This window comes from Acipenser ruthenus, chromosome 3 (assembly GCF_902713425.1).
Source record: "Acipenser ruthenus chromosome 3, fAciRut3.2 maternal haplotype, whole genome shotgun sequence".
Classification (NCBI taxonomy): domain Eukaryota; kingdom Metazoa; phylum Chordata; class Actinopteri; order Acipenseriformes; family Acipenseridae; genus Acipenser; species Acipenser ruthenus.
This window is the reverse complement of record NC_081191.1, coordinates 56,162,181-56,185,999: the sequence shown is the minus strand read 5'-3', so window position 1 is coordinate 56,185,999 and position 23,819 is coordinate 56,162,181. Positions and strand designations below refer to the sequence as shown.

At 36.4% G+C, this 23,819-nt stretch overlaps 1 protein-coding gene across 2 annotated transcripts in view; it reads left to right on the top strand.

Moving 5' to 3' along the window:
• LOC117394682 (exocyst complex component 2) overlaps nt 1-23,819 on the top strand; it is a 163,132-nt gene that overhangs the window by 102,439 nt on the left and 36,874 nt on the right. For both annotated transcript variants that reach the window (XM_033993116.3, XM_059014142.1), the window contains exons 12-21: nt 2,711-2,836; nt 5,455-5,579; nt 11,603-11,671; nt 12,171-12,328; nt 13,144-13,265; nt 13,604-13,665; nt 18,374-18,454; nt 19,142-19,201; nt 19,653-19,714; nt 20,195-20,261. In XM_033993116.3, the coding sequence (XP_033849007.2) occupies nt 2,711-2,836; nt 5,455-5,579; nt 11,603-11,671; nt 12,171-12,328; nt 13,144-13,265; nt 13,604-13,665; nt 18,374-18,454; nt 19,142-19,201; nt 19,653-19,714; nt 20,195-20,261 (932 nt within the window). The remainder of the gene's footprint in view (nt 1-2,710; nt 2,837-5,454; nt 5,580-11,602; nt 11,672-12,170; nt 12,329-13,143; nt 13,266-13,603; nt 13,666-18,373; nt 18,455-19,141; nt 19,202-19,652; nt 19,715-20,194; nt 20,262-23,819) is intronic.

Genomic DNA, 23,819 nt, shown 5'->3' with positions numbered 1-23,819 from the left:
AGCAGTTGCCAGGATTCCCAAATGAACTGTATGTGTACATAAAAAAATGAACTCTCCACATGCAGATTTTGCCCATCTACAAATAGATAGAACATTGCAAAAAATGAACAAAAAAATGGTATATGGATAATTCAACAGAAGTCACATATTTATTCCTTATTGAAGAAATCCGATTAATGATGTTTAATTTAAATAACAGCGGTCTTCACATTACTGTAGTCACAGGCACGTATTGTTTAAATACTTTTCTTTTAGTTTTATTTTACTTTCCACACCACAAATGTCCCCATTTAGCTGTGCTTTCCAAATAACAAATTCAAATGTTTGTTCACCAGTAAACAGAAGAACAGTTTACATGTGAATTTGTGAAAGCCTTCAATATAAAACTGGCGGCACCTTTTTTTTTGTTCTTGGATGTGCACCAGAAGACATCAGCAGAGTCCGGGCTGTCCTGAAGGAAAATAATTCAATTAAAAAATAGGCTTGTGGTTGTATTATGGTTGTTTACTTTGAAGATTATTCACCATGTAAGGTTTTCCTTTGCTTCATTACCTTAACAAATCCGAGTTGTTGCGAGCAGCACGTTTCGCAGGAATCCGACCCCAGCAGTGTCTGTGCAGCGGCGGCAGCTCAAAGCACTGCTTGTTTAGTCAGCAAGCAACCGTGGGTGGTCAGGCTGTGGCACAGGACAAGGCCCTGCTGTGCACAGGAAAGAATGTTCAGAGGTGTTTAAGGGTAGTAAAGGAAGTCTGCCGCCCTTCGGAGAGTCCCGGAGCCGACACACACCGTCCACATCCCATCTCAGGCAAGCAAGCGGGGCTGTGAGAACTTGTCACAAAGACAGTAAGAAACACTGAGGGCACGATGAGAGCGTGCACCAAACACCTGGAGCATCTGCATAGATCTCTCTAAGAAAAGTGTGTGACATGCAAAATGTACAGTAACATGCACACCGCACCCCGCTTCGCGCGCATATATATATATATATATATATATATATAAATAAAAACAACCTCCATTTACCTTTTCTGATTCATATTGGCTTTTTGTGTTCACACTAATAATTTGTTTCGTTTTTATTTGTGTTTTTTACTCATTATAGAAAGCATGCAGATGCTTATAAAAGGTTTTCGAATTCCTTTCTGTTGCAGGAGACGTCTGTTTTACAGAAGTAGTTAATTGTTACAGCCGGTCCAACCTTAAACCATCAAGGAGGGATGTATTGCAAAAACCCAATACTTACATTTTTTTGAAAAGGCGTTTGCTTTCATGAATCTGATTGTGTACAAACTTCTTTATTTGATTGAGGTCACTGCGATGTGGGTAATTATAATGTACTGGACATTATGACTATGCTTGCAAAACCACCAGTACGTACAGTAATTCCCTCTATAAGATCTGTGTTCCCTTGTTGTAAACTGAAAGAAAAAAAAAAAAATAGAAACCATTTTGCTGTCTCATGATGATGGTTTCTAGTTTTTTTTTATTTTTTATTTCCATTCTTTATTTGTTTGTTTAGTTATTTATTTTAGAGCTTGGTCAAGTAAGTGCTTGAAATGAGGCCATGTTCATATTTATCTGAAGTATCAAATGGAATTGCATGGTAATAGTAGTATATCCAAACTATAAATAACACATTCTACTTTACAAGAAGCTTTTCTCTCTTTCACTGTAAGGTAATTTCCCAGTAAATGAATAATGAAAACATGTTCACTTACTCAAACTTAAAGAATCTGTGGCTTTTTGCACTATTTTATGTATTTACATTTATGTATTTTAAGTCCTCACTATAGTACAGTTGATTTTTGTAGCAAGGGATTAACTTTTCTCTTTTTTTTCTTTTTTTGGTCCTAAAGAGAACATTTTGCTCTGTGCACAAGGAAATTAGAAATGGCATCTGAATCACAAGAGGCCATGTTAGGTTAACTGGTTGCAGTAATCCTTAAGCATCTCAGTTTTACAAGTGCTTTTATAACATTTCCTGCTCAGTGTGTAGTGCTCCAGCGCTATCTTCTGGTGGGTCCAGGGCAGGCCAGGCTGGGCTAATCAATTCCAGATGTTTATTAATCCCCAGGGGGGGAGCTGGACATAGTGGTTCCCTGCCGTTTTGTTATACTTGTTAGGTATGCTAGACAGCCAATTAAAAAATTATTCCATGTTAAACTCTCACTTCCTTGTACTAACGCAAACCGATGCTGAGGTTTCTTGAGGAACAAGGGAGCAGTCTTTAAAGAAGGGCAATTAACAAATAAAAGAAAAAGAGCAATTTGTTGTAAACGTATTATGTTTAAGTGGTTACACAAGTTATCAAGGCATTTGAATAATTGCACTTTTAAGAGATTTGTGAAAAAGATCATTCTGTGGCAAGGTGTGTGTTCTGCTGGTGTCATTAATAAATGTCACCTTTATTAATTTGATTTGAAATAGCATATTTACATTTTTTAAAACATGCCCTCAAACAAGTTATTGGGACCACATTGTATTACAGTCTTCACAGTCAACATTCCACAAACCTATTTTAGTTTCAGGTACAATTTATATAAGTAGTTGTTCTGCATAAGTAAAAATTGCATTACCATTTTGGGGTGCTAATATACTTGGGAGAGAAGGGACAATTATTTTTAGAAGAGACCCCAGGTGCACTGTCCTGTTGATCTCATCCCGGTTGGATTCTGTTTACACTAGAAGTAACAGCCCTTTCTTGCTGCAGGAAGTGGAATGCCTTACAGCCCCATGCTGGATCTGGACAGTGACATACGACCTTCTCCCATCAGCCTCTTGAGTCAAAGTGCTTCACTGAAAAGAGGAAGCAGTTTTCAGTCCAGCCGAGATGACAGTAAGTTGTTTTTATACGTTGTATTTCACTGGCTAAATTTTGTACACAAATGCAGAGATCTCTGACTATAAGATTTTAGTTTTTTTGGAAAGTAATACATATTTCCATAGTGTCTGTTTTACTCATTTGGTGACTAACCTCCTGACAGTGCAATCAGTTATCAATGAGAATGCCTTTTTATTTATTTTCATTAAAACGCACTTGTAATTCAAACATGATGGGATTTGTATTGAATTAAAAAAATACGATCTGTGTTTTCCTTGCTATTATTCATGCATTCTTGTACATGGATAACATCTGGGTTTATTTATTTGTATATTTATAATCCTTACATTATTTCCTCATTAAAATGTATGTTTAATATTTTTGTTGTAATTTTATATAGGAAAATAATATTTTTAAAATACTGAATTGAAGAACTTAATATTGTATATACTGTAATTAAGGACTTTCTGAGGCTTTCTAAAGACATTAATTAAACTGTTTGGAGAAAGGTCTCCCACAGTTGTACATCTTAGCACTGCATGTCTTTTGATAAATTCTTTGATTTGATTATTTTGATGTATTCTGACCCACAAACACTGTTCATAGGTGCCAATGCTTCAGCAAACAGAATAACATGGTTACCAATGAACCTTAGCTACATATTCATATATGTAACATACTTAACCAAAATAAAGCCAACTGCATATTTAATTACCAATAAACTTCAACATCATAGCCCAAACTATGAATTCCCCTATAGATTTTCATGATTTCAGGTTTGCCCAGGAGTACAGTAGGAACAACTGCATTCTTTCATTACGATTTCATCCCAACACATCGTCCGGCATTAAGATGTCATTACCTAGCACCTTGCCAGGAAATGTAACACTGGCAGGCTGTTTGCGGTGTGTGACTAAGATAAATGTAAGAATTTTGTTTATGCTACAGATGCCTAAAGTATCCACATGGGCCACCCCTGATAAAATTGCATGTGCAGGGTGCACTTAATTGGCACAATACAGTATCTGTCCATGCCTTGTGCTGTGAATGGAAAAGTCGTCTTTCTGTATCGTTTGTTGTTACAGGTGCATGACTTTATAGAAAAATTACATTGCACTTAACCATATTTAACATAGAACAAATCTAGTTAAAATACTATTTGAAGCAAGTTTTAACACATGTTTTTATTAGGCCTTGGCTTAAGTAGAGGAAGAGAAGGACATGGCATCTCCATGATTAATTTATACTGCTAATTCAAGCAGCACAAGACCTTTCTTATTACTCACGTAGAGTCATTACACTCCTGAGAAAAAACAGAGAATTGAATCATTATCAGTTATAAAATACGTTAAATAGGGGTAATTAGAGAACACAGTTTCCTCTAAAATCCTTCAATTTGGACACTGGATTTTTTGACACCCAGAATAGAAAAGACAAACATTTCAGTCAATAAACTGTAAGCCAGTGAAATTTTACCACTTTTTTTTTCTCCAAATAAATACTACCATATGTAAATCCATCAGCTTAAATACACTGGGCAATGAAAGCAGGAAGAAAAGCCAATGTTCAAAATGTGTTTAACCTGAAGTTCCCGAATGGTTATGCTATTTGTGTTTTTTTTTATTTTATTTTTACAATAAGGTCATTCTCCCACATTGTTAAAAATGTATACATTTTTGATAGACCTTAATCCCCTTTATTAATCCCCCTCTGGGAATAAGGAACATATAGAAGTGACTGTACATACATATATTGCACTTTTGGAATGTACACCCAACAGTGATGAAGCCTGGTTACAACATAGAGCTTTACTTTATGTAAAAACAGTGACCATGCTTACTCCTGTAAATATTGGTATCCCCAAATTATTTAAATTAGCAAGTGGGCTGTAACGAAGAGTACATTTTGACATTTGTCTTGGACACTAGGTATTCAGTACATATTTTACTGAAGCAATACAATCGCTATAGGTCCACCCCCCCATTGCCAGTGCGTTGGCATAATATACCTTGCTCTAATACACGATAGCAGCGCCACATAGAGGTGCTACATATAATGATGTAGTGGATTTTAATTCAACAACTTTTGTTTGAGTAATATGCATTATACAAATAAAAAGATCAAATTTTGCATGTGAGTGACATTTAATGTGTGAAAAGAAAAAACATACAGTGTGTGAATGCCGCCTGACAAACCTTCAAAGGTTTAGAACTACCTTCGAATTCCTGGCTAGCGAACAATCCTTCAAACCTTTGAACACAGCCCTATTAACAAGCCATCCCAAAAGGTTCTCCATTTTCAAGGAATAAAGAAGATCTGGGGGTTGGACATTTATTGCCCATTAACCCACTGGGACTCCTTGTTTATTTTTAATGTCTTAGTATCCCTGAAAAATATGCATCTTAATAAACAATATGTCCCAAAAATACAAGACTATCACATTGAATGTAGCACCAGTCTTGGCAGATGCTGTACCCATTACAGATTTAATATTGAGTTCTGCAAAACTCGAGTGGCTGCTGAATTTATTTATTTTTTTCTGAATTGTTTTGCCATTTTGTTTTTTGTTATGTGTTTTAAAACTTAAATAATCAGAGCTATAATTTATAACATACATATTTTTGCTTCTGCAGCTTGGCGTTTCAAGGGTCCACAACAAGTGACTTTTGTTGAAAACCTTACCGAAGTTGTCATCAGCCAACTGCCAAACTTCTGGAAGCTGTGGATCTCTTATGTGAATGGGAGCCTATTCAGTGAGGTATTGTTGGCTTGCTTATTTTTTACAGCAATATGATTGTATTAGGGGAACTCGTTTGGTTAACAGAAGGCAGTTGAGGTTTTTGCATATTTCTTTCCTTCAAAAATAACACAGCAATGTTTGGCATTTGGGTAGTGTTTGCTGCAGTTGATCAACGCTTGTTATGTCCTTAGAACCACGCTATGGACTTATTGTACCGCAGGGGGCACATGTACATTAGTGTTTATTTTTTATTATTTTTGTTATTGGCAATGATTTATATTCGATCTAGTAAAGCTTTGTAAAATGTTAATGTCTTAATTTGAAAAACTGCTAGAAATTCAGAATGCCTATTGGTCTTTGTAAAGAAACCTAGAAGTATGGGGCCTGCCAGTATTCATTATACAAACTTTTGGAAGGATCAAAATACCGGCACCAGTAGAGTAAAGGGCACATGGAGGTGGCTCATTAGAAAGGCATTTGGCTACTCCATCGATGTTAAAATTAGTATTTTTAAATTGATACTGAACCAAAAGCCAATTAAGCTTTTTCGGTACTGGAGTGATATGTTCATTAGATGTTACGAGCCAACACTCAGCAGAGTTCACAACTAACAGGAAGAAGAAAATATTGAATTAACTCTCGCACACCACCTGGGGTGTTTCTAAATGGAGGTGAGGTTTGAAACCTTTGTTTGTCTTGTATATTATTAATTAAGAGAGTATTTAAAATATGATAAGTTAGAATTGTAATTCCAAGATTCAAGAGAAGAACATTTGATTAAAGACAGTAATGGTAAAGATGACAGGTGGGTCCCTGAGTCGCCTACCTGGTAAAAGGTGTACCGGGCGAGTCATCCAGTCAGGGTGCAGATGCACGTTGGCTTTAGGGAGGCAAAGCCGGCATGGACTGTTTGTCCTCAAAGAGGAAATTGTGCTTGGTAGTGGGATAAGAGGACCTTCATTTCTCCTGGGCTGTTGTGGGGAATAGCTGCAGTGAGGGAAAGTAATTGGACACTATAAATGTGGGAGAAGATGTGGACACTCTAAATTTAGTTTTAAAAAACAAAGAAAAAAAGTAAAGATGAAAGATAGTTTTATATTTGTTGTCATAAGTACTTCTAATCTAGACAAGAAGTCTAGTATATATAGTGGTTAAATCATTTACTAAACAAGTTACGCTTTGTACAATGAGTAATGTACTTAGTAAGCACTGTAACCAGGAATAATATGTGTAAACAGAAAGGATCAAATGTATCTGTCAGCTATCTTGACATTTAAAATATAATAATGAAGTGGCTTAGTCATAATACATTCAGTTGCAGACATCTTGTATGACAAAGCACAACAAAACATCGCAACATATAAAGAATGCAGAAGTTGCATGCAATTACAGTATTTATATAAAGGTGCAATCACATTTTTAATCACCACCCTGATGCTTAAAAACACACCTTAATTATCTATCTAATACGTATCAAGTAGATAACTTAGAGCATATAGGTGCCCCAGAGGATCCACAAAATAACCAGAGTTAAAGACTTGTCACTCAGTGGTTGCATGAGACAAAATGGAAATATGTACATTTCCCTATGAGGGCTATGTTGTACAAAGATACATTCACTCAAATATGAATCCTGTTTTCTCAAGTGCACACATAAAAACCTGCACACAAAACCCTATTTATTAAAGTACAATAAGTTACTACTGTTGGTTTTCCTTGACTAAGTAGGCTGCCAAGTGTACACGGTTATACTGCAGAATCCATTTGTTGGCCATATTTGGCATTGAAATGGGAAATTTGCCACTGTAAAGAACTCCTGTTTATAAGCCTGAAGAGACGCAATCAGATATGTCAGTAACCATCAAAATCCAAATTGTGTGCACTAGCAGTAACTAAAGTCCAGATGTCAGTTGAACACTGGAACATGTGAGAGGTACAGAAGCCTGGAATCTTTCACTTACCCTCAAAACCCGGGCATTATCGGCCACAGTATCTCATATCAAAGCAGCACACATGTGTTTTTATACAGTTAGCCTTTAGTCCCACAAAGCCGCCGTGGTCTGTCTGTCTGTGCAGGAAAAGGTTAACCAGTTCAAAAGTTGTGACAGGAGAAAGACATGCTATTGATGTGCAAATAAAGGATGTAACTGTTTACATTTTTTTCCAGTAACAAAATAAACAGCACATTTTTTTTGGTTTTTTTTTGGGTGGGTGGGGGGGTTAATAAGTGAGCAAGTGTACAGTTTAACAGCTTCTGTAATCTGAATGGGTACGGGGCCTTTTATTTCACTTTCAAAGTTGCAGGCACAACATTCTTTATAGGGGAGGGGTTGATGATGTGTTGTGTATAAAATGCATCATGTGAGGAGGCACACATACAATACATATTTATGTTATGGTAAAAGTCTGAATCTGGTCAATCTTAAACTCAACCGGTAAATGTCCGAAATTATGAAGAAATAGATTGCTTTTCAGACATTTACCGGTTAATCTTATGATTTACCAAAGCTTATTGGTAACTGCAGGTATATCATCGAAGAATTTATTTATTCCTGCATATAAATGGTCAATAAACAAAATAATCATTAATGTCAAAGAGCATATTTATTTCTGCATTCAAATGTTCCATTAACTCATCATATGAGCAATTTAAACTAGTTCAACATGGTACTGAACAATATTGTGATCCACTTATGTAGAGCAACCAACATTCTTGAAATGTATTTTTGTTTACGACTGTAAGTCGCCCTGGATAAGGGCGTCTGCTAAGAAATAAATAATAATAATATTAATAATATTATGGTAAATATGCATATAAAACAATTCACACTGGATATTGTACTCCAAATACGCAGTACTGTAGTTTGATGAAAAATAACATTCTGGTGGGCATCCGGTAAACATGCTCCGTGTGGAGTGCAGAATGCGCCCTATAGCCTGGACGTCGTCGGTTCGAGTCCAGGTTATTCCACTGCCGACCGTGGACTGGAGCTCCCAGGGGGCGGCGCACAATTGGCCGAGGGCCACCCGGAGGGGGAGGACTTAGGTCGGCCAGGGTGTCCTCGGCTCACCGCGCACCAGCGACCCCTGTAGACTGGCCGGGCACCTGCGGGCTTGCCTGTAAGAGCTGCGTTGTCTTCCGATGCTGTAGCTGTAAGCTGGCTGCATGGCGGGCCTGCAGAGTGAAAAGAAGCAGTCGGCTTACGGCACACGCTTCGGAGGACAGCGTGTGTTCATCTCCGCTGCTTCCAAGTCAACGCAGGGGTGGTAGAGGTGGGCTGAGCCTAAATACAATTGGGCATTTCAAATTGGGAGAAAAACAGGGTAAAAATTAATTGGTGACTACTAAATCACGTTTTGGTTATGACACAGAACGGCACAAAGACAGACAGTGAGTAGATATATTTATTTAGTGCAGCATGGTACAGTTACACAGAATAGCACTTTTTATTGGAACACTTTTTATTGCACATACATTTGAACCAGAAAGAGACAGCTTGGAAACAATTTCCCTGTCATGTTGTCGATCGTTAGCCAAAGGCACTTGCCGCCGGTTATTCTTAATATTTACTGGTAAATTATTATCATTATAATTGTATTCTAAATAATATGTTTTAAATTTAATGAATGTTGTTTTTTCTATCTGTGATATCAGAATCAAAGTTTATCAGCAGGAGCATTTCATCATTTTGTATTAAAGATTTGGATGCATACATTGTCCATTACCTTTTAGCCTAGGGTTTGTTATGGTAGAATTTAGTAATGATATGTTTAATCCTTTTCTGGCATTATGTATTATAAAATGTATTATAAAATGTTAATTTCCCCATATTATTAAATATTTTATAAGAATTAAGCAAATGGTTTATTTCATTTAAGACGAAGCTAGTAAATGATTAAGATTTCACAATGAGGTTATCTACATAAAAGTACTGGTTGGCCAGGTTTTTTCTTTCCTCATATTTTTGTTGTTTTAATTGGTTAAATGCATTGTAAATTAGTTCAGCAAAATATAAGTTTCGATCCTAAGCAAGTCTAATTACAAGACCTACTGTATTAAAAATAAAGCAGAAACATAATTATAATTAAACAAAGTACATCAATGCAGTAAATTCCCATATTCCCAGTTTGTAGCTTAATTGCTGGTTAATTGCTATAGAGATCTGTGCATGTAAATCGAATACCCCTTTGGTCACAATTTTTTATTTACATTTTTAGAAATTTTAAAACAGTTTGTGTGAACTCTATGGAGTTGGAGAAGTTGCCCTGAAACTAATAGTGGTACAATGATACACGCAGTGACTGAAGAAGATATATAATGATCATATATATATATACATTTTTGCTTTTTTTACTGGGACCATGTGCAATAAAAACATTCATGATTAAAACATGCGATGCATCGCACCCAAGTTAGCTACAGCTAATTTACATTGGTAGTCCCACAAACTACCAACTACAAATACAATGATAATGACAATAAATCAACATTAAAATTCTATTAAAAATACTAAAATAAAAATACAATTAGAAATAACAATAAATAACAATAAAATACAATAGAAGAAAGTCAACAAATGGAGGGGGCTAGACATGATCACAAAGCTGGTCCTGTTTCAACTGTTTTTTCAGTTCTGTTAAAAAACTCTTGTAGTCTGATATGTTTTTCATGAAGTCTGGTAGCGTATTCCAGAACATGGCACCCTTGATTGAGCAAGCTGTTTGTGCAAACTTGGTTTGACGTTGAGACACTATACAGTCTCCTCTAGTGGTTGATCAAGTGACTCTGACAGCTTTTACCGAGCAGGGCTGAACAAATTCCCTTAGGGGCGGGGGCGGGGGCGGGGGCGGGGGCGGGGGCGGGGGCGGGGGGGGGGGGGGGGGGGCAGTTTATGTAGAGACTTAAAAATCAGACATGCATTGGAGAGATTTATAAAATTATCAAAACTTGACATATTATATTTCTTAAGAATGTGACAGTGATGATGTTTTACTGGCTTTTTATCTAGAACTTTCAAACTCTGTTTGTATAGAGAGTGAAGTGGTTGTAACATAGTTGACCCAGCCTGTGACCATATAGTTGTATAGTAGGACATATGGGATAAAATCATAGAGTGCAAATACATCATAGCAGCAGTAGTAGTAAATAATTTCGAATATATCTAAAATTGGACAAGTTAAATTTCACGGTTTTTATTACCTTTTTTATGTGTTTCCTAAAGGCAAGGTGTGAATCTAGTGTAATACCTAAGTACTTAAATTCTGAGACAGTGCTAATCATTTTTTTTTTTTTTTTAGAGAACCAAGTAGCTCATATACGTTTATCTTTGAGATTTCAGCAATGTTAAAAATGGGGTAACTGTTATTAACTTGGGAGACATCCAAATTTCTTCTACCAAATTTCTGACCCAGATCCTGCACTGAATTTATAAAAAAAAGTATTAAACGTGGAGGCGATAATCTCGTTATCAGTTATCAGACTGCCTTGTAACTTCAATTCAGTTTCACTTTTATATTTATGTTTGTCATTTCCAGTTAAATGTTCAAGATTTTTCCAAATTGATTTACTGATAACACTTCCCTCATTTATAATGTTCATAAAACAATTAGCCTTTGCTTTTCTTAGTTCACTTATTACTTTATTTCTTAGTCCTTTGTATATCATTATATCACTCCCTCTACCAGTTTTTAACGATGTCTTCAAAGCGTGATCCCCTTTTTTAAGCAATTGCCATAATGACTCAATAAACCATGGTAGATCAGTTTTTTTTCCCAGTTTTGTTTTTGACCTTTGTAGAGTATTTGTCAATTTGAGTCTGTATTTCTGGATTGAAGGTATCACAACAGGATTCTACATTGTAACATACCATAAATTCACTCCAATCAATATTTTTAAGTGCATTACCAAAGTTAATCAAATCCTTTTTAAGTATTATACGTTTTTTCAACTTTTAAATCTGCCCTTTATCAGTTTTCTTGCGATAAGGGTTAAGTTATGATCATGATTTATGTATTTGTTTGTTTTGTTTGTGTGCTTACAGACAGGAGAGAAATCTGGTCAAGTTGAAAAGTCAAAGAAAAATGCCAGACAGAGACAAAATGATTTCAGGGTGAGTGTCTCCCATTGCTGATGAATTGCTGATTTGTCTTGCATTATGGTCTCTTTATCTAATTGGCCAATAAAGAGTAAATTGTCAAAACTCTCCTCCAACACTACTTGTCTATATTACTTTGCTTATTTGGTGTTTTCATTTACAGTGGATATCTGCAAGATCATTTATGATGAATTAAGCTTATTTTTAATTTGTTAAAATCTGATTTTTTTTCCTGGGGAATTAAGATACTACCCTGTCCAAACACATCATCCCCTAAATTAAATTAATATTAGAAGTATTAGATCCTAATACTTCTTGATATCACAGCTCTTTATATAGAACATTTTCCACTGTTTCCCCCTAATGATTGATTATTGACCCATTTATTAACAATACCACATACAGTGAATATAGGCTCATAGAAAGTCATGTTTATACATTTCAGGGCAGCAAACACACCTACTACAGGTGAGTAAATGTACTTTATTTTTCTTGTTGTCTTTTTATTTTTTAGAAAATGATTCAAGAAGTGATGCTTTCTTTGATGAAACTAATCCGCGGGGCACTTCTGCCATTCAGCTTGAGTGAGATGGAGCTGAAACAGTATGGTGGATGGGAGATGAAGTCTGAGCTTTCAGGACAGTGGCTGACTCAAGTCATTCACACTGTGAGGTAAAGTAAAAAAAAAAAAAAAATCACAGTAACGCAAGTTGCTGGTCCATTATAGTAAATGCATTCTGTGCGGTAGCACATACTGTACTGAAAACAGTTTTCATGGACAAAAAAAACACTTATTTAAAACATAAAACATGGATCCCATTATGATCTTAGCACTACGATTTCTCGATTAAAAAAATAAATTAAATAATTGGTATCTTTGAACTGGCAATATTAAAAAGGTACTGCTTTTCTCGCTTTATATGTTGCCTGGAGTAGTATGTCATTAATCAGTTATGAATAGAAGACTTTATTCCAATGATATAATCTTACTGATTTAAGAAAGATTGAAATAACAATAAGTATCTGTAAACAGGTGCCAGTCGATAGGTAGTGATCATTCTAAATGGACCATAGGCAGAACATCGAGCCTGCCTGTGATAATGGAATTCCATAGTTCTCAAGGCAACAACCTTTACTTCATATTTTTGCATGTTGATTTACACCCAGTTATATAGCCGTTCGATCAGTGTAGTATGAAAGTCCTGGGGTATATAATACCTAGTACTGTTTCCAGCTGGTGTGAAGTAAGTCAGTTGTCAGACATGAAGCTGGCTACACTGCCCCCTGGTATAGGTAGGCTGTATCAATAAGCCAAAATAATAGAGCTTGCTTTGTGTGCATTAACATTGGAGATACTTAAGTAATACTGGGGGGGGTCATATAATGGTAACTAATGCCAGTGTTACAGTTTCCCAAGGGAATTTCTTTTAAGTGAAACCAAGTTGTGCAAAAAAAGCATTTTTGTTTTTTTTCTGATATTCAATTAGAGTCAGTTATGAAGCACTGGCAGCCTTGGAAATACCTAATGACCTTTTGCAAGTTATGCAGGACCTGATTTTGGACCTGCGAGTACGCTGTCTTATGATGACACTGCAGCAGACATCCGAAGGTAAGTTGGACTTTGATTTACTTGCTTGTTTTTAGTCTAGAACTATGTGTGACAGTTACTATTTGATCGTTAAAACACTTAATTTTCCATCTGTGTTAAAGCTGCAGAGAAGTCCCCAGGTCTGACATCATATTTAATCATGTGCAGGATGCCATCAGAAAAAAGACTGTTAAGAGTAATGGTAATAATCTGAGGACTGTTTGTCATGAAAATGTGTTTCAGATGGTTAGGCCTAATTTCTACTCTGACTAGGCCTTACTGTATATGTTTGCATTCTTTGTTGTTAATTTAAAATAAAATAAAATAAAAATAAACTGACATACCATTTTTATAAACAGATGTTAAAAGACTGGCAGAAAAAGCAGACTGGGTTGTGGACAATGAGGGAATTACAACCTTGGTACGTACATGGCATGAAACATGTATTATGTGTAAATATTCTGTAATGTGCATACACAGTACTACTAACTGTATTTAGCTTGACAGTTTCCAACAATAAATAGATAATCAAGAATGATTGCAAGTTGTTGTTATAATTATGTTCAACAAAACATATTTTTAATAATTGTATATGTGTAGTAAAATACTACCCTGCATTATCTATTTTAGCTTTGCCCAAAAAAAATAAAAACAGGTGCTGTTCATTTCACAATGAGTTGATGCTAAAAAAGTCAAACTTCATTGCATATTATTAATAATGGTATTTCAGTTCTGCTTGTCTCCTGTTGATGAAAGAACATTTTAACACAGTAACAGTAGAAGTGTTTTCATTTCGGGGCTCCCGAGTGGCGCATCCAGTAAAGGCGCTCCTCGCAGGATGTGCTCTATAGCCTGGAGATCGCTGGTTCGAATCCAGGCTATGTCACAGCTGACCGTGACCGAGAGTTCCTAGGGGGCGGCGCACAATTGGCTGAGCGCTGCCCGGGTAGGGAGGGCTTAGGTCGGCAGGGGAATCCACGGCTCACCGCGCATCAGCGACCCCTGTGGTCGATAGGGCGCCTGTGGCTCTGCAGCGGAGCCGCCAGATCTGTGTTGTCCTCCGGCACTATAGGTCTGGTAGCATTGCTGTGGATCTGCAGTGCGAAAAATGACGGCTTGGAAGGAGCACGTTTCGGAGGACGCGTGTTCCAGCCTCCGTTTCCTGAGTCGGCGGGGGGGTTGCGAGCGGTGAGCCGGGGATACAGATAATAATTGGGCATGCTAAATTGGGGTGAAAACCGGGGTAAAAATAATTGGCGATGACTAAATTTATATTAAAAAAAAAAAAAAAAAGTGTTTTCATTTCATTTTGGCTGTATTTCAGATTGTGTTAAAGCCCTTTAAAGCTGCAGTACTACATTTTGTTTCTTTTTTTTTTTGCTGTGAGAAAATGAAAGTATTTAATTTTGATTTCAATCTATCTTTACCATTTTAAAAAAAATAAAGGTATTTTAACCATTTCAGACATTGTGCATATACTTTTTCTTCTTTAAAAGTATAGTAAAAAACTTTTTATTTGGTGACCAACGGCCTGATAACATATTTGAAAACAAGATCTAGATATGCGTACCGCACATATGAAAAATGCATTTTTTATATGTTTGTTTGTTTATTTATTTATTTATTTATTTATTTATTTATTTTTATTAGAAAGTAATACGTAGTTTGAATCCAGTCTCTCATTCTTCTGAAGAAAAAAAGATTAACCTGACAACACTATGTAACACAATTTTTGTTCCTGTTTAGTAAGTGTTATTTCCTAATTGCTTATGCCTCAAAAGTATAGATAATGGCTATTATTCCCCACAAACTTTGCTTTTGTGACCAGGACAGTGATATTTTGAAATTGACCTATTTCCAATGAGAAAACGGACAAATTTGTGTCTTCGTTCACATAAAGTCAGAAAAAAACAACATATGAATCCAAATTAACATGTATTTATACTAAAGTAATACAAAAATGACTGCAAAAGATTTAGAAGTGAGTAGTTTTTCGAGATTTACGATTATACTGTAAATCACTTTCACGAATCAGCCCCCAAATGTAGTCTCCCATCATGTTCTCGTTATACTGTCCTTTGGTAGCGGCGTTCAAAGTCCAGTATATCCTGGTGGAAGCGCTCGCCTTGCTCCTCCGAGTACGCTCCCATGTTCTCCTTGAATTTATCAAGATGAGCATCAAGGATATGGACTTTGAGGGACATCCTACAGCCCATTGTGCCGTAGTTCTTCACCAGAGTCTCAACCAGCTCCACATAGTTTTCGGCCTTGTGATTGCCCAGGAAGCCCCGAACCACTGCGACAAAGCTGTTCCAAGCCGCTTTCTCCTTACTAGTGAGCTTCTTGGGGAATTCATTGCACTCCAGGATCTTCTTTATCTGTGGTCCGACAAAGACACCGGCTTTGACCTTTGCCTCAGACAGCTTAGGGAAGAAGTCTTGAAGGTACTTGAAGGCTGCCGACTCCTTATCTAGAGCTCTGACAAATTGTTTCATAAGGCCCAATTTGATGTGCAGTGGTGGCATCAGCACCTTCCAGGGGTCCACCAGTGGCTCCCACTTGACGTTGTTCCTCCCCACAGAGAACTCAGGCTGCTGTGGCCAGTCCCGCCTGTGGTAGTGCGCCTTGGTGTCCCTGCTGTCCCAAAGGCAAAGATAGCAGGGAAACTTGGTAAAACCGCCTTGGAGACCCATCAGGAATGCCACCATTTTGAAGTCTCCTATGACCTCCCAGCCGTACTCATCATACTTCAAGGTGTCCAGCAAGGTCTTTATGCTGTTGTAATCCTATTTGAGGTGCACCGAGTGAGCCAGGGGAAGAGACGAGCACGGCTTTGAGGCTCCTGGATGAGCTGTCAGTGAAGAGGCGCCACTCATTCTGGTTACAGGCGATTCCGATTGCCTCGAACAGACTGGTCACATTGTGGCAGAATCAGAGCCCATCTTGACGGGTGAAGAAGCTGGAAAAAGGTTGGTGACGCTTCCTCTGATCTGCGACTTGCACACTTTCATCCAACAAGTTCCACTGCTTGAGCCTAGACGTCAAAAGCTCGGCATTGGACTTGGTGAGACCAAGGTCTCTTGCCAGTCCGACGTTTGGAAGGGTCCACCATGCAGAAGTAGCAGTTGCTTGAGTGGTCAGTGGGTTCCCGCCAAATTCTTGGGATAGCGAACTTCATGGCTCTCTTTTCCCCTCTGTACCATCCTACAAAAATACATTTATTTCACCCATGACTAATGTGTAAGAGATTCTCGCAACATTTTTTACATATGATATATTTTTTCAATAACACTGAAAATTGTAAAACATTTTAAAATTAAAAACTTTTACAATTTTAAAAATTTTAACAAATTTTATAACATAAAATTCCAAGCAACAATTGTCCATCTTACCTTCCAGAGTTTTTTTGCAGTGCTTGCAGGTGAAATGAGGTGCCCAGGGTTTGTCTTGATCCCCGACAGGCATGCCGAAATATGCTTTGTAGGCCTCACACATCTTAGCAGATGCTTCCACGGAGTACTTTTTCGCTCTTGTCTTGATAAATTGGCCGCAGACATAGCAAAATGCGTCTGCCGGATGCTTGCAGCCTCTTGATGCCATCTCAGAAAAATGCAGATATGTATCCACTTAGGCAGCTGGAACTAAACTGAACTGGTGGGCTTAAGGCCCGTGTATTTATACTACTATTTATATTACTGGAAAGTTCTAGAAAGTTCTAGAAGTTACTCCAAGTTTACTCAGCACTGAATCTATCTGGAATGTTCTGGAAAATAGGTAAATTTCAAAATATCACTGTCCTGGTCACAAAAGCAAAGTTTGTGGGGAATAATAGCCATTTTCTATACTTTTGAGGCATAAGCAATTAGGAAATAACACTTACTACCAGGAACCAAAAAAAAAAAAAAAAAATTTGTTACACGGTGCAATCAACATGCTCCCTGGAAAACTTCTTTCAGCATCCACTAGAGGGATTCATGATTCTTGGTGTTACCCTAAAGGCCTGGTCACACTGGTGACTTTTGTCGATGGTAACAAGAGGAACACATTTGTTGCCTGCATGTTGCCTTGCAGTTTGCGGTGGTCACACAAGAGACAAGCATGCAGTCGACAAGCTGGCAACACACAGGGAACAACGTAATGCAACCCAATCATAATGCACGTTTTTGTCACGAGACGTAAACATGATGCAAAGGAAGACTACGATATAAAATGTACTTATTACATTAACAAACCTGTAGTTCTTTAATTAAATAAAAAGGTGTACGTTAGTAGAATTATTTAGTTAGTAGGTCTACATATTTAATATGCCAAACATAATAAATATATCGGTATTCATTATCATAAACAATATTTTCAATAGTTTTAATTCTAGGCTTTCGAGAGCAAGAAAACAGACCTGAGATTTTTTTTTTTTTTTTTTTACTTTACTGTTAAAATGAAAGATGTTACGATTGGGGGTTAATGTAGGAATGACAGGCATACTGCATACATGGCAAATTAATTTAAAATAAAACATTTTTTAAAATACTCTACACATGTTTTTTTATTATTGTAAGATCATTTTATTAATAGCTTAAATATGTTATTGTAATTGTGGACATTAACATTCGCTTATAATAAACAAAGACACCATTGGATGATAAAAACTGAGCTACATTTTTGTTATAGTATGTGATCTAGGAACTGATTAAGCACTAAGAAAACAACATTATTGACGCGTATATACAGTACATAACTTAAAGTAGCAGCCTATTTTAAAAGTCGATATTTTAATAGTAGAATCGTTTGTGGCAGACCTTGGAAAAGGAGGGTGCTTAAGTAAAGGAGCACTGCAGACACTGTGTAGCTACAGTTTATCTCGTTTCCAAGAGGGTCACATAACAGGGGTGACCTTGACCCTTCCAGGCAATTCCACTGCAGGATTTTGTTTCTTAATTGTTTAATTGACCTTCAGCAGGGTCCATTACATAATTATGGAACTGGTTAGAGCAAAGTCCTGCAGTGGAAAAGACTGCAAGGTTGCCTGTGTATTGCCCTTGGGTAGGGGACAGCAGACAATCAAACAGTTTCAAATGTTGGCTAGTAAGTAAATGTTCATTATTGTAAAAATGATCTTTCTTTACATCTAGCCATCTCAGTTTGAACATTGCATAGTGCAGATGTTGGAGTCTCTTAAGGAGCCCATGGAATGTAAACCAGGAGAAGTTAATGTAAGATTTTTTTATATATATATATAAATCTCAATATGTGAAATAAATGTTTGAACTGTGTTCTAAGTAGTTTTGTTCACTGAGCCTGTTTTACAGAATACCCAATCCAAATATACAGCTGGTTAATTAATCTTTAAATGCATGCAATATTTCATTAAAAACTGTGTATGTCAGATGTATGTTAATGTAGAATAAATCACATGCCACATGGAGCAGTGATAACAACTGACTGCTTTTTACAATAACCCAACCTATGCTGGCACAACACTGCTCTTCAATGGAATGTCAGTTTCTTCTGGTTTTCCAACCCTTCTGCCTCCTGCTTTTCATTGATTGGCCAGCAGAGAGCAGAAATTCTACAAAATCACCATGTGACACCTAAGATTCATTCAAATTGGGTCCTTGGTTTGTTTTAAAATATTGCAGAATGCTTCATAAACCTTCAACTCAAACTTGTCAGTGAGGACATATTGGTAATTTCTTGGTACTTCCCAACATTCAGTATGACAAGATTATATTAGTCTGTAAATCCATAAAAGTGTACAATAATTATAAAAGCTCAAAGGAAAGATACATGTTTACATAAGTGGTATTATGTACTGAAGCTGGCTTTAAGGTTTAAAATCTACATGCTTTATTTTTGTTCTAAATTCCATTATTTTTGTTTTGTTTACTTTTTTGGTATAGATTTTTCAGCAAGAAAGAACCCAGGATCAAGTTTGTGAACTCTGTGTTGGAATCATGAAGGTAAAGTGTACAGGATCTATTTCTGTATAATTATGGGGCCTGCCACAAAACAACAGTTGTTACTTCACACCTCCTCCTTGAAAGAATGAAACAAAGCTTGTCGGCGGTTTATTTTGCTTTTAGATACAGATGATCCATCAGAATCTTGGGATATATAATCTGTCTGTCTGTCTTTCCACCTGTCACATTTTACTTTTTTTGTTAATGATGACTCTCTGTTACTGATGGGTTTTCAATTAAAAAAGGGGTTGAAGAGCCTGAGAGCTAGGATACAATTGGGTGTGACCTAAAACTTTAAAAGGTGACTTTGAAGGCTCATTTTCATAATTTTATCATTTTACAGTATTCACAAGAAAGTGTGCCTATCACTGCTATATGTGCATTATTGTAGTACAAGTGAGACACAGAGCTTTATAATGAACTTCCTATGGTATGCTTTCTTTTCTGGCAGGTGTTTATAAACTGCTTGGAGCAGTTAAGTACCAAAACTGATGGTGATGTAGACACTTCCCAGTAAGTATACAGTACAGAGTATTAAAGTATAGATAGAAGCTCTTTGGTAGCTCTTTGAGAATACATTGTGGCGGTTGCCTTCCTAGGCAGAGTTTGCATACATATATCTGTTGTTGGCAATGCAGCTACTTGGTGGCTGTCTTAAATAAGTAATAACACACAACAAACTGTACTCTCACTATAATATACAGTAGTCTAAGAAGTATTGAGGCATGGGACATAGCCCATTTTCTGTAGAACTTTGTGCATTACATTGGAAACGTACAGCCTGGGTTGTGTTGTTACGCTGCTAAAATGGATATATAAAAAAAAAAAAAAGAAAAAAGCATATAGATGAGATTATCTAAGGCAAATCGAACAGCCTGACCCATTCATTGTAGCACTTGACAGCATCACCGGATACAGATGTTTTATGGTTTGTAATTGAGGTACATTCTTTTCATACCCTATGAAGTGTCTAAAAAACCCTTTCTTTTTCAGTCTCTCATCGGATATTGCATCTCCTGATCTGTTTAGCAACATTCATGAAGACTTCTGCCCAACACCGGTAAGTACCATATGCATGGATTGTTCTGCTCAAAATTCAGGCCTCGTCATTTTGCATGTGCTGTCCATAACTAGGGAGTAGGTGTTGGTAGAAAATACTAGTAATATTATAGTACTACTTCCAGAGAAAGGCCATATCTACTTTTCAGGTGGTACTATAGAAGAAACATCTGAACTAACTGTGACTGTGGCCAGTTGGTTTTTAGAACATACATAAGTAATTCTATTTGCAACATGACAGCTACGTGTATAATTACTGTATGTGTAATGGCAATAGAAATCAACATATGTATTTATGTTTAATTAGGTTTCCTAAAGTCTTGCCTTAAAAATCCTGCACATGTGTCTGCTTGAGCTCGTTGAAGCAGGTGTCTCATTAGAATACATCTGCATGCTTTTGCTTTGCCTCCTTTTTACGTATCATTTTAACAGCAACTTACCTTGGGCGTGGATGAACCATGAAGTGCAACGCAAATCTAACACAGATTGCAAGGAACCGCTGGGAATGTAAAGTGTACTTAAAGTGAATATTTAGGGGGTGGAAGTTTAACAAATAGAACTTACCTTCGTTTTGTTTAAGAATTCCTATTTCTTTAAGCTTGTATATGCAATTTGAAAATTATTTTGTAAATGCAATTCTAAATAAAATATCCCCTTCAAACATGGCTGTGCAGTGTTTCTTACTCTGACATAATGTTTTCCTGACCCCAAGCAAAGCCACGGTGGTCACGTGTAAATTGACCCCTTTGCGATCAGGTTGGGCGTGCACAAAACTCGGGTACCATAGAGATTATAGGTAGACAGGTAGGCTAAATATCCTTTCAGTCACGACAAGGCCTTCTGCAGTCCCTGTGTTTGAAATAGCCATTATTTAAATACTAAATCTTTAAATTATATATTTTTTTGTAACTTGTATTGTTTGAGATGTGAGGTTAGGCCTTTTTCTATAATATGATATTGTTACCTGCAAGATGCTGGCTCAGTACATACAAATAACCTGCTTTTGTTTTAATTATAAAGACTTACATATACAGCGTTCAGAGGAATCATAAACACAATAGCTATATTTTAATGCACGTTATATTTTATGAAATGTCTTTTTTAATTTTAAAAATAAGTTTTATTGTGACAGTTATGTACAAAAGGAAGCCCACTCGTTAAAACTTCTTGGTGTGCCCCTGACTTGTTCAGATGTGCTCCCAACTGTTATCAATTGCTGCAGTTTGACATGGTGCATTCTTTCATATTCCAATGTTCCTTGTATTAATTTATCAGGAAAGCAGATCATGTTAATTGTCCAGTCCGTGCCATGGCTGGTTCACAACCTGGTGTTGGTGAATCAGTGAATGCCAAGCAATCTGCTAAAAACACATCATAACCTCAGAGTCATTTGCAAAGTTAAAGATTTGACATGTGATGGAATAAATTGAAGTGCTGATTGCTAATATTTTCAAAGATAATTTAATGAACCCATTCTTCAACCTGTCTGATATTGTTTTGTAGGTTCTCTCTGTTTCTCTGACTAGTACACGTTCACTCTGTAACCCTTTTTTTCAAATAAATCTATACATACAGTAGATTGTTTGTTTTTAATAATACATCATAAAATGTGAGTCTGCAACATTATATACCAATATGGTGGAACTTATATTAATTGTATTTAAATATGTTTAACTTTTGTTACGTGACTGGTCTGTACGTGTATAGCATCGGCCTACAAAATACTTTAGTCCTGTTGAAAAGCTCACAGCAAGATTTAGATTTTAACTTTACGGAAAGTTCCTTTACATATTAATAAAAATCTGTTCATTTGTCATCCAGCCGAAGTCATTGTGGTATTAAAGTAGACTTATGCAAATACAAATAATTAGATACAGTTCTACATACTAAACAAAAAATACCAGATTTGTCGCATTTGTTGTAGGCCAGAGACTAAGTGCAGCACAAAATTGCATCATCTTATAATTACTACACAGGCAAGTTGCTTAATATTAACATTTATTCAAGAGGTTCCGGCTGGTCTCAAATTAATTTTTATTAAAAGTTAAAATACATTAATATAATATACAGATTTAGTATTTAAATAATGGCTATTTTAGACACGGGTGCTGCAACAGATCTTGTCGTGACTGAAGGGATATTTAGCTGTCTGTCAATACTCTCTATGGTAAGTGGGTTTTGTACACACCCAGCTGGTCGCTAAGTGGTCAATTTGCACGTGACCACCGTGGCTTTGCTTGGAAACAGGAAAACATTATGTCGGAGTAAGACACATTGTACAGCCATGTTTAATGTGGGCATATTGTGTTTACAATTTCTGAGGAAAGCTGCTTAACATAATGTGCATGCTAATATTTCATATACAAGCCAAAGTATTAAACAAAATAAAGGTAAGCTCTGTTTTGTTAAACTTTCATACTTCTAAATATTCACTTTAAGAATGCATGCAAAACAGCACTTTACATATTTGAGTATGCCTGGATTTCTGACTAGAGTTTTGACATTCTACTGTAAATATCCCATTAACATTATATAGAAAAAGTTCTTAAAATTGTTTTATTTACCTCTCATTATTCAACGTTCTTGCATTATTCACCTGAAAAAAAAGAAGCAAAATGGTTACGGTTTTGGCAGCATGGCCATCTTCAAGTGCTGAGAATAAAAAGAATAGTCTGCTCGAACCCAGCATAGTCTCCCTTTTTAAAATGCCTATCAAAATAGATTAAAACCAGGATAAAAATACTACCAATTACCAGAGATAGGAACGTATTTGTTTTTCCTTATGAAATTTACTGTGTATCACCACTGTTGTAAGCGGTGACTCTGTGGGACTTTCTGTTTGGTAGAGTAGCAGAATATGGATTTTTAAAACAAATAATGTAATGTGTACAGTCATCAGTTAAGCCCTGATATTTATGTCTGCATGTTTTTATTGGTGCTGTCTCACCCCATAACCGCTTTGGAAAAATGAGGTCATGGTCACCTGAGAGCTTCCAGGTAAAATGTTAAAAATGAATGAATAGATTCCTAATACATGTGTTTATTAAAAGTGGAGTAAACCTTTCAAAATGGGGGAGGAGTACAAAGGAACAATTCTTGTAAATGAAATACTTCAAAGCTCTAGTAAAGGTTGGTCCTTGGCAGGCAAAGGGTTTTCCCCTCTCTCTGGTCGAAGACCTTCAAGTTTCCATGCACCACTTCAATGAAACCGTAAAGGCAACAACAGGGGGTGCATGAATCATTTCAATTTTGGAGATTTGTTCTTAGAATGTTCTTATGAGATTTGAAACTCAAATAAAAGTGTGATTTCCTTCTTTCTCAGTGGTTTTCTTAAGAAATAATGATACTTTTCATAAGATCATATCACAAGCAGAAAACTGTGAAAGATGAACCCAGTTATTTATTTATTTATTGTTGTTATACATGTATGTATAATAGTAATCATAAGATTGCATTAGAAATCTAAAGTCAACCCATACAGTGTCTTTCATACGTGTTGCTGGGATGAAAAGCCATTTTATTATTATTATTATTTATTTTCTTAGCAGACGCCCTTATC